Source organism: Orycteropus afer, unplaced genomic scaffold (genome assembly GCF_000298275.1).
Source record: "Orycteropus afer afer isolate SDZICR_OR568_19922 unplaced genomic scaffold, OryAfe1.0 scaffold00116, whole genome shotgun sequence".
NCBI lineage: Eukaryota > Metazoa > Chordata > Mammalia > Tubulidentata > Orycteropodidae > Orycteropus > Orycteropus afer.
In genome coordinates this window covers 2,108,024-2,120,252 of record NW_006921703.1, presented here as the reverse complement: position 1 = coordinate 2,120,252, position 12,229 = coordinate 2,108,024, and the positions used below count along the sequence as shown (strand labels likewise).

At 37.7% G+C, this 12,229-nt stretch overlaps 1 protein-coding gene across 1 annotated transcript in view; it reads left to right on the top strand.

The window, feature by feature from the left end:
- DCHS2 (dachsous cadherin-related 2) overlaps positions 1-11,993 on the top strand; it is a 458,783-nt gene extending 446,790 nt beyond the window's left edge. The window contains exons 17-20 of the mRNA XM_042781410.1: positions 3,566-3,696; positions 6,203-6,489; positions 7,469-7,601; positions 9,367-11,993. Coding sequence (XP_042637344.1) covers positions 3,566-3,696; positions 6,203-6,489; positions 7,469-7,601; positions 9,367-11,993 — 3,178 coding nt within the window. The remainder of the gene's footprint in view (positions 1-3,565; positions 3,697-6,202; positions 6,490-7,468; positions 7,602-9,366) is intronic.
- Positions 11,994-12,229: the final 236 nt, after the last annotated feature.

Below are 12,229 nucleotides of genomic sequence, written 5' to 3'. Positions count from 1 at the left end.
ACTTTATCCTGCTTCTTTGTGATGGTCTGTTGTCTCCGAGGCATCATGGTGTTGTTGTATTAATATCTCTGTTAACTGTTTGTGAAGAGCAGCCAAGGGTGATTCAGGCTCTTCTTGATGGTTTTTTATCATTGGCCCGTTGGTGAAGAAGGAGGTAGTGGCACTCACTCAGTAAGTGAAGTTGCAGGAGGTGTGGTTGTAGTTGTGTCTTATGGGGGCTGTTGTTGTCTCCTACTCAATCAGACACAAATTACAATCAAATAACCTTCAAAAAACTTGTGAGTCTTGCAGGTCCTGAGTGTCCTTGGGGTTGCTGGAAAGCAGAACGTGTTCTTAAGCCCCAGGAATCTGCGAGAGTGCTGTCTCTTTAAATATCCAAGATAGTCAATCCACTTTTTAAACCTTCAAAATGGCGGCGTCCTCTGGACCAGCAAAAGTCCACAGCTCAGCCCACCCTTCTCTTCACCTTCTTTGCCTGTTCCCAGCCACTGTGCACAGTCCTCTGTGCAATCCCTGGCTAGCAGGGTGACCCCTAGGTCAATTCTTAAGTCCTGCCACCCCAGGAATCTGTGAGAGCGCTGTCTCTTTAAATATCCAAAATAGTCAAGCCGCTTTTTAAACCTACAAAATGGTGGCACCCTCCGGACCAGCAAAAGTCCACAGCTCAGCCCACCTTTCTCTTCACCTTCTCTGTTTGTTCCCCAGCCACTGTGCACAGTCCTCCATGCAGTCCCTGGTTAGCAGGGTGATTTTTAGGTTAATTCTTAAATCCTACCACCACTTGGGAATCTCCAAGCCGCCTGTGATGCCAGGATCACCCACAACCGCTGCCAGACTGCAGCTCCGTATGTCTCCTTTTTTGGTATTTTCACACAAATTCTTCTGCTAGTTGGGGTTTAGTCCACTTCAATATCCTTCCCTTCAAGGCTCAGGGGTTCAGGATTATCTTCTGTGTCTGTGTTAATTGGTTTCCCTTTTGTTTGTCGAAGAGGGTCTGTGCAGTCTTTCTGCCTAGTCTGCCATCTTACCAGACCTCTTGGATGATGTTCTTTCTGTCATGCCACAATTCTTTGGTTTTCAGTCATTAGTATTCAATGCATTAAATCTATTCTTTAGATGGTCTCTAAATTCAGGAGGGATATATTCAGGGTCATATTTTGGCTCTCATGGACTTGTTTTAATTGTCTTTAACTTCAAGTTGAACGTGTATATGAGTAGTTGATGGTCTATTCCACAATCAGCTCCTGGCCTTGTTTGGCTGAAGATATTGAGCTTCTCCATCACCTCTTGCCACAGGTGTAGTCAGTCTGATTCCTTTGTACTCCATCTAGTGAAGTCCATCTTCACCATCCGGTGAAGTCCACATGTATAGCCACTGTTTATGTTGTTGAAAAAAGGTATTTGCAATGTATAAGTCATTGGTCTTGCAAATTCTATCATGCGATCTTCAGCATTATTTCTGTCACCAAGGCCAAATTTTCCAAGTACTAGTGATGCTTCTTTTTTCCAACTTTTGCATTCCAGTCACCAGTGATAATTAACACATCTTGATTGCATGTTTGATCAATTTCAGACTGCAGAAGTTGCAGTCTGAAACTAATACCATATCTGAAATAAAGGTCATCTATTGATTGACAATTTATTTTATCACTCATCTGCCCTCCTGAACTTCATAGTGTTTGAAGAGGAGTAAAATATAAGCTAATGATATTAGAATATGATACATGCACAGTATCAGAGGGATGTTACAAGTGTTTAAGTCAGCTAAGAATTGGGCTTCAGTCCTAGCTCTGTCTTATAATACATGTATGTTGTTATGAGTTGCTGTCAGGTCAATTCCAACTCATGGTGACCCTGCCTTGGAGAGTAGAACTGCTTCCTTGGATTTTCAAAGATGTAAACTTGGTCAAGTTTTGGTAAGTCAACACCCAACATTTACAGAAGAAGGCAGCATCCCTGCCCTTCAGGAAATTATAGGAGAGGCAGTCAAGTAAATAATTTAGAATGCAAGGTGATGATTGGTATGGCAAAGCACACTTTCTACATGAAATTATCTCTAGGTTATTTGAATATAAAATGGGACTGAAAATTTGTGACCTCTGGGAGACCAAGATAGCCTAGGGGCAGGAATTCTAGGAAGAATTAAAATCACGAAGGGTCATGTGTGCATGCTCAGGATTTGGCCTATCTCTTAAAGACTCAGAAAGCCAACAAAAGATTTTAAATAGGGGAATCAGGTTTTCATATTAGGATTTTAGGTAGAGCACTTCAGCTGCCGTGTGAGGTGTGGACGGGAGCAGATGATACTTGCTGTTGGTAAGTAAACAGTACTCCAGTTTGGAAAGAAATACAGTAAATATACAGCACTCCAGGTAAAAAAGATGAAGGCCTGAGTCTAGTATCACCAACTTGTCTCAGTTTACCCAGAACATAGGAATGAATGTCCAGCATCTCAGTTTGCTTGAACATTTTCCTAGTTTCAAAAAAAAAACTGGAAGTTCCTAGTGCCAGGTGACCCTTCCATCCCAAACAAAGCAGGATGGTTGGTCACTCCATCTGAGGCTCTTGAGGTAGGGGTGAAATGGATAGGAACACTAAGTGATATTCAGAAGGTAAAATTTATAAAACTCATAATTAGTTGGATAATGGAAAGGCAGTGAGAGAAAACAAGAAGTTGAAGACAGTAATTAGGTTTCTAGCTTCGCTGATGGATGAGCTAGTTCCTTAAGTCTAAGAGATAATGAATTTCTGCATGTACAGTCTTCCCGATCATAAACTTTTACCTCTACTTGCACCCTAGCCAGTCATATATTTTTTGTATGTCTATTAATCATTACAGTGTTCTTTCTTAATTCTATAATTTGGCTTCATTAGAATCTGAAAATATCAATACAAAGAAGTAACAATACAAAACACTCTTTTAGTAATTCTGTCTTTTGTTGGAGCTCTGGTGGCATTGTGGTTAAAGAATTGGTCTACTAACCCAAAGGTCAGTGGTTCAAACCCACCAGCTGCTCCATGGGAGAAAGATGAGAGAGTCTACTCACAAAAAGGTTTACTGCCTTGGAAACCTTACTGGGCAGTTCTACTCTGTCCTATAGGGTTGTTATGAGTCAGTATTGACTCCATGGCAGGGAGTTTGTTTTGGGTGTTTTAATGGTACAGTAAATACTTAGTAAATATCCAGGGTGGTAGGGGGAAGCAAGCTGCTTACGTAAAGCACAGATATTGGTGTTTGTATTTTTAAGATTGTTAGTAGGAGAGGACTGAATTTTATAATCCATCTCCTAGAAGTGGTCTGTTTGTTTTGACATCAAGGCATCATGACTGCTGTGGGCTTTCTGGGCTTGGTTCTCTAAATGTGTCAAGAGTATATCAATTTTAGGCTGCCATTCATCTTATGAAACAATTTATAAATGATAACATTTAGAAAAAGCCAGGGGAAGAAATGAAAGTAGCCAGTCAGCTCAGTTTTAGATTTTCAATCGGGTATTTGATAATTGTGTTGTTTTTTTCTTTTTTTCCTGGATGACGGATAACATTCTTTGATTCTTTTTCAAACCAGCTTGATTGTACAAGCCACAGATAAAGGGATACCCTCGCTTTCTGCTACAAGTGTGATACAGATACAGGTGACTGATATAAATGACAATGCCCCAGCTTTCCTTCCCTCCGAAGCAGTGGAAGTGGCAGAAAGTAAGTGTGGATATTTGGAGTAGTGGCTTTGTTTAACTTGTATAATTTCATCCACTATATTTTCAGCCTGGCACTGTATTATATATGAGTACTAATCCTCAACATGGATTGACACAGTGGCTGCAACAGTGGGCTCAAGCATAGCAAATAGTTTGAGGATGGTAGAGAACCAGGCAGTATTTCCTTCTGTTTTACATAGGGTTGCTATGAGTAGAGGTACCTAAAAACAACAGTCTTCAACAGCCATGCAAGACAGATAAGTTTTATCTTCATTTTACAGGATAGAAAATGGACAGTCAGAAGTTAAATATTAAATGTCAATCAAGTTAAATACTAAAGCTGGAATTTGCATTCAGATTAGTAGGTTTGTTGCTCATGTTCTGTCCACTATTCCACACAGCTGCCATTTGTATACAGACATTTTTAAAAAATTGAACCACATCTAAATAGCTTTTAGATCTACTCCATGAAGAAGCATATTTTGTTGACTATACACAATTCTGGGGAGCTCTGGTAGCATAGTGGCTAAGACACTTGCCTGCTAACCAGACAGCTGGCGGTTCAAACCCACCAGACACTCCTCGGAAGGAAGGTTGGGCAATCCTACTTCCGTAGTGATACTGCCTCGGAAACCCAAGGAGGGGTCGCTATGAGTCGGGGCCGACTCGACGGCACATAACAACAACAACAACATACACAATTCTGAAGTTCCTCTGAGATGCAACAATATTCTTAGGCTTAAAACTTTTGTCAGTCTTCACAGTATACTAATAATAAAGGAAATTAATTGAAAGTTGGCTGCATAAGGTGATGATTTCCCCCTACACTTCAATTATTTGAAGAAAATTTTTATTTCTTTTAATGGTAAAGGTTGAAGATGTAAAGTTCTAAGTGATACATGGGTTAATCTTAATTGATTTCACCTATACAATGACTGATCTTAAAGTGATCAGTGGACAGTGGTTGTGCTGGTAAAACCCAACCCACTTCCCTTCAGCTGAAACTGATAATAGTGGTGATCCCCCTTTCCTGCAACACACTCTCTCTCTCTCCCTTCACTTAAAATACTAAAAATATTCCTAATATTTTGTTATAGTCACTTTTCAAACAAATTATAATCATCATTGCTAATAGAGGAATATATTCCAGATATCTCTCTATATAGGGAACAACACAACAGGAGCTCTGGTAGAATAGTGCCTAAGGCATTTGACTGCTAACCAGAAGGCTGGTGGTTCATATCCACCAGCTACTCCTCGGAAGGAAGTTTGGGCAATTCTGTAGTGATATTGCCTAGGAAACCCAAGGAGGGGTCGCTATGAGTCAAGTCTGACTTGACAGCACATAACAACAACAACAACAACAACAATATTACAGGAACTCTGGTGGCATAGTGCCTAAGGCATTTGACTGCTAACCAGAAGGCTGGCTGTTCAAACTCATCAGCCGCTCCTCAGAAGGAAGATTGTGCAAATATTATATTCTACCGATAAAAAAAATATATGTTCTTCTGTTTTGCCTCTTACCTATTTGCTTTATTTTCATTTACCTTTATTGGAAATACTATTTTAAATGTATACATTAGTGTTAAAATGCAAAAATGGGCCAAGTATATCACAAGAACAAGCTATATAATAAAAATATGCTGAATGCATCTAATAAAAATAAGATGTGGTGCACATCAAGAATATTCAAGCTAGAAATCTGAAATTCATGGGGTTCATATATAGTGGAGCTATTTTGATTATCTTACCATGTTCCTTCCACCTGCACCATACCTGTAAGCTTAAAGACAAAGTCCCTTTCATGGGCAGGTTAGTGGGGAGAATATAAATGGTGAATGACACATACAGCTTGTCAGGAGACAATTTGTGGGTTTGTGTGTGTGTGTGTGTGTGTGAACATTATTAGAGATTTGCTTTCATCACTAGTGCTATGTTTACTTTGTCTTTTTATAGGCTTGATAACTTTAAATTTGGATTTTAAGAGAAGGAAAACATGTATGTGCTATTCCAAAAGAAATATTACAAAAATAATTAACAAGGAAATAAGTATTCGAACTTCAATATATGAATATTTCTCTGTGTATTTTGCCTACTTTCAAAAGTTTATACTTTGTATTAAAGTTTTAAATGATAGCATTCCTGCCATTCACCAATTTCAGGAATCATTTTAATACAGAAACTATATAGGGCAAATAAGTGGTTTAGAATGGTTCTCAGTCCTAAAATCAATTGTGTTGTAAGCATATGATGAAAAAAATGTAATATAAATATTGAATATACCTTATCTCCTCAATTTTCTATTCAGTGGTAAATTTTTGCTTTTATTGGACTCATAAATTCTTCAGAGTTTTTGTTCATTTCATTACAAGCTATGCATGAGAAATCATGCTAAGAGAAAGCAAATCTTGTTGGATTTAAAAATGCTTAGACTGAACTATTAAAGACATGTATTTCAAAGAATATTCTTTAATGGTGGTTGACATTGGTCATGATTATTTCAGATTCTTTGCCTGGTGTAATTGTAACTCGAGTATCAGTTCATGATGTGGATTTGAATCCAGCTTTCATCTTTAGTTTCATCCAAGAGAGTAATCCTGGAGCCAAGTTCGCTATTGATCAGCACACTGGACTAGTGACGCTGATGAAAACATTGGATTTTGAAGAAGCTGCTGAATATGAACTGCTCACACAAATTTCTGACTCAGTGTACCACACAGAGGGAGTGCTCCTGGTCCACGTGTTGGATACCAATGATAACCCACCAGTGTTTTCTCAAGATTTCTATCAGGTAAAGAATTAGAAAGATGCTGAAACCAAGGCCAAAACTAGAAAGGATAATCCAAGATGTTAATTGTTGACAGACAACTGAGGGAAACAGTATTCACTATCTTTAGTGCCTAAGTTAATGGTGTGGATTTTATATTTAATGTCAGTCAAATGATAAAGAAATTTAAATACATATAAACCAAAAACCAAACTCACTGTTGAGTAGATTCAACTTGTAGCTTTTCCTCCTTGGGTTTCTAAGGCATTAAGTGTAGTACATGTATGTGTCATTATTTTTTTAGTTTTTAGATATCAGAGTCCAATTGCTAATAATAATTGCAGCTTGCCTAACATTTGCAGAGCCACAGATAAGACATTACAGTTTGGTCTGTCTACAAATAATTCAGGGAAATTCTTTCTTTTCTAGGCATATTTTTGGAATATGTTGATTAAAATCTTGCAGAAACAAATTATGAATAAAACTGTAGAGTGGTTAATTGGTGTTTTTAGAGCCTAGTATATGTTTCTAGAAGTAAGAACAATGATAGCATTCAACTAAGAAACTTGATTGCAGCTAACAGCAACAAGCACTTGGAAATGGGCCTGAGGACTCTTAAATGTAGCAAATGCAAGATGTAAGTGTAAACACAGGGGATGGGAAACTATCCTAAGTAATGAACTGCTGTGAAGGCTTGTTTGAATTATTTTTTATAGCAGTGAATGTATCAATTCTTTTCTACTGCATAGAAGTAATTTAGAAAAAAATGTTTTCCTAATAAAAATTGAAACAGAATGAAATTAATTTTTTCTTTGTTTTTCTGAATCCCATGGCTGCTAGCACAATTTTTTTTTTTAACACATCAATTCTTCACATTAATACATGCAGAAAGCCAGGGTCTGTGTACAGTTTCCATCATCTAAATGAATAAAATCTCATATTCTGTCCCTGTTTATGAAAATATCTTTAGTCTTTAAGCAAAACGTTCTTTATTTTTCATCAGGCCACGGTTCCTGAGTCAGTATCTGTGGGGTACCCAGTGTTGACCGTGTCAGCCACAGACTTGGACAGCAATGAGAACATTTCCTACAGAATCCTTTCCTCTTCTAAGGAATTCTCAATTGACCCTATGAATGGTGAGTTATTTAAGGTGGCTTTTGTATTCAGTGTTTGATTTACAGAGAGGAAACTAGAAATAACCCTTCCCAAATGTTCTTAAAATAGTTTCCTATCCCCACCCCCTGGAATTATAGATACCACCATCTTATTTCTCTTCACATCAGATGTTGAAGTAGCAAATCTCAGTGTTATTTCTGTTCCTCAACACCTCAACCATGGCTGGAAAGTAAAAGGAATCAATTAAATGCTAGTATATGCTCAGATACACGGAGACCTCAAGATAGTAAGCACTCTGTTTAATCAGTCCAGTCAAACAGAATTCAAGTAATTATCTGAGGCCTCAACTAATATCAAAATTAAGTCTGAGGAATTATTTTCGTAATGAGGACTTAATGTTACTAAAGTTTGAAATCCTTTTTTTTTTTTTCAAGCCAAGAAAAAAAATTCAGTAATAGCATCATATGTTCAATAAGGACAATAAATATTTAAAAAGGGGAATTGTTTGAGCTTCTCTACCAAGTAAAAGGCATTGTGGTGCTTTGGTTTATTTGACATATTTTTCCAAGGCTCTTTGTATTCTCATCAGAGAGCAAGACATTTGTAGTTACGAAATACATTTAAAGTCCAGATTAGAGTGGATAAACGCGGATAGAGAAATTTTGACAGTGTGTGGACATTCAACACTGAATTTGATGAAAAGGAATAATTAGCACAACACTGTTCCTAGAAGAACAAGCTCTAGGAAATCTCATTTAAAAATTAACCTCTTGATTATCTGAAAGGAGAATGTAGTCACAAGTTTCAACATGAAGCCCATTAGCTGTGTTTGATCAGGGAGATGTAACAGAATGCTGCCACATGGCCTGTGGATGACTGGTTGCTATATGGGAAAAAACAAGTTAGAAGTCTGTTTTCTCCCCTCTCTTTCTCTTCCCTTTTGTCCCCTTCTTTCCCCTCCCTTCTCTTCTCCTTATCTATCCACTCCTCTCATCCCCTCCCCTCTTCTTTGTTCTGCTTTTTGTGTAATGTTTATAAGATATTAAGTATTATCAAGCCGTTTTAGTTCATGGTGAAACTTTAACTGAAGTGTGGCATTTAAATGTCAGCATTCTGTATTTTTTTCTTTTTTTGATGACCATACTTATAACACGTTTTTCTTATAAAATACTATTACACACATATTAATAAAAAGAACATATTGTTTGTTATATTTGAAACAGTAACATGCATGAAGTATATTTCATCAATAAAGGAAGAATTCATTTTCTGAAATAATGAAAAACTTTTGGAGAGACAGCTCTGTAATTAAGCAATAGTTGTAACTCTGCATTATCATATTTCCTACTTTCATTTGGCCAGAGTGAGTGTCAACCAATATTTCCAGAATAAATATCCTTATGCCAGAATGTCTCTATACAAGTACTTATGGGTAGTAGGATAATGTATCAAATTTTCCAATAAGAATACATTTTCTTAAAAAATTGTAATGAAACAACTTACTGTACAAAAGAAAAATTAAGAGAAATTTGTGGTATAAGCAACCTTAAGTAGCATACATATTTCATAAAGTGAATACCATAGATATTATTTCTTTATGTCAAGTGTTACAAAAATATAATAATTTTAAATTTCTGCTTCATGTTACTGTTGATTCTCATTTAGATAACAAATCTAACAAAAACCTAAAGATACTAGAAGATATTCAATAAATACTTATTCACTAAATGGGTAATGAAAATTTAATTTCACAACAACATTAAAGTAGTATGTCTTGTTTTTCAGGCTCAATATTTACCATCCAGCCTGTATTACTTCTGAATAAAATATCAACAATCCAGTTTCTTGTGGAAGCCAGTGATGGTGGACATCCTGAGCTGAGGACTCTTGCATTAGTGGAGATAGAAATACAAGATATGAACAATTATGCTCCCAAGTTTACAGTAGAATACTATAACCTCAGCTTGAGTGAAGATGCCCTAATTGGAGGCACACTTCTCACATTATCAACCTTTGACCATGACTGGACCCTTGAAAACACACATGTTGAATATTCTGTCATCAGTGGTAATTCACAGAAACATTTCCATATGGAAACTAGTTTATTTCATCCAGAAGATCCTTACACTCAGGTTGGTTATCTTGTGTTGATTCACAATTTGGACAGAGAAACAATTTCCAGTTACCAGCTTGTTGTTCTAGCGTCTGACCATGGCTGCCCTTCATTGAGTTCCACAGCCGTAATATCAATAGAAGTACTTGATGTCAATGATAATCCACCTAAATTCACCCACCAGGAATATCATGCACATGTCAAGGAAAGTATACCTTTAGGGAGTGACATCACTGTGGTCTCAGCAAATGACTGTGATATGGGTTCAAATGCTGAAATAATCTACCAACTAATCTCTGGAAATGAGAAGGGGAATTTTCAACTAGAAGAAAAAACTGGAGTTCTCTATTTGATTAAACCTCTGGATTATGAGGAAACAATAAAGTTCACTTTAACGGTCCAAGCTTCAGATGATGAAAAGAAATATTTTTCTTTTGCAATTGTGTTTGTCAATGTCTTGGATGATAATGACCACACACCTCAGTTTATGTTCCCAAGAGTGAACTGTGTTGTTCCAGAAAATCAGCCTATATCTTCTACTATATGTTCTGTAAATGCTTTGGATTTTGACACTGGTCCTTATGGAGAATTGACATATTCTATTTTATCATCCTGTTTTAGCACACATGGACAACCTCTTGATGATGATCTCTTCCTTATTGATCCTTTTACTGGGGATATCCAAGCTAAGCAAATCCTTGACTATGAACTTGAAAATAAATACTGCATCACAATTCAGGCAAAAGACAAAGGTGATGCAACAGCCTCATTAGTGGTGTGGGTAGATATTGAAGGGATAGATGAATTTGAACCCATTTTCACACAAGATCAGTATTTTTTCAACCTTCCAGAAAAGAGTAAAGTAAGACAGTTGATTGGCAAAGTGGAAGCCTCAGATGCTGATGCTGGTATCGATGGAGTTATTCTTTACTCCTTGGGAACCTCAACTCCTTTCTTTTCAGTAAATAAAACTAATGGAAATATCTATTTGACTAGAGACCTTTCCCTAGTAAAAAGTCAACTCGGCAAAGAAGACACCATTGAAATGAACGTAATTGCTCACAGCCCCAAGCTGCATTCCAAGTTTACATCTTGCACTGTTTTTGTGAATGTGTCATTTTCCCCTGAAGAAAAACACTCGGCAATATTGGCCCGAAGTTTTTCAATCAGCCTTACTGTCTCCTTTCTACTGTTTCTGTTGCTGGTATTCATTCTGATTACACTAGTTTTAAGACATAAACAAAAAAATTCAGTAAGTAAGTATGAGGAAAAGAAAACCTCATCTTCTTTAGATGACAATTCGAAATTGGCTAGTGATACCAGCATGCTCACAACCTTCCAGAAAGTGAATGATTATAGTAATGAAGTGGTACCCATGGATTCCATGCCTGAATGGTTGAGTTTAATAAGCATGATGGAGAAGGACATAGTACAACTGTACAGGCATTCAAATTCCAGTGGCCATTGTTCTGTGGAAGGAGAAACTGCAGAAGATAAGGAAATTCAGAGGATAAATGAGCACCCTTACAGGAAGGACTGTGGGTCAGCCCTGAGTGATCGAGATTCCAGAGTGCCAGACTCTGGAATCCCAAGAGACTCAGACCAGCTCTCCTGCTTGTCTGGAGAAACTGACCTGGTGGTCACTGTGGAAACAGCAGAAACGAGCCATACATTAGAAGAAGGAAATGGAGGAGGAGGCTGTGGCACAGCCTACATTCAAAATGAAGTGTTATCCCACACAGTTCAGAAGAGAGGGATAAAAGAGGACGTCCTGCCTGATGTCAGAAAAGATTACATCTTCATTTCAGATGAGCAGGAGGCAAGAGGTGCAGCTCCTTCAAGCAAGATAACCTCTGATCACAATGTAAAAGGCACTGGTACCTGGGATCATCTCCTCAGTTGGGAACCCAAGTTTCAATCTCTTGCCTCAGTATTTAATGATATTGCAAAACTGAAGGATGAACACTTACGTGTGCCTGGTGCTCCAAAAGAGAACAAATCTTTTGTTTTTCCACCACCTTTGATAACAGCAGTAGCTCAGCCTGGAATTAAAGCAGTTCCACCAAGAATGCCAGCCATAACCTCAGGGCGGGTATTTCCAAAATACCCACGCTCCCCTGTTCTCTACCATAGCCATTCTCTGCCAGAAGCCATGACTCCCAGTTTTTCTCCATCTCTTTCCCTATTGACCATACAGACTCCTGCCATGTCTCCACTACTGTCAAATACAGAATTCATAGGAACCCATGTAAGTGCTACGTGCTATGAACAGAAAGCAGAAGATGAAATTCAAATATAAAACAATTGCAATTCCAGGCACTTGTATGCCATCAGTCTTGAATGACTGAATAAAACCTCCTCAAGCAAGCACTCCAAGATTGGTAGATTCTGATCTAAGAGTGAGTGATCTAATTTAGTCAGGAGTTTCTGGAACCCACCGTTTTAAGTATCTCAAGTTTCCTCCAGCCTTAAAGAGAAGTTATTCCCTCTTTCAACCTTTATGTTTTGCTCAGGACTCAAATTTGCATATATCAA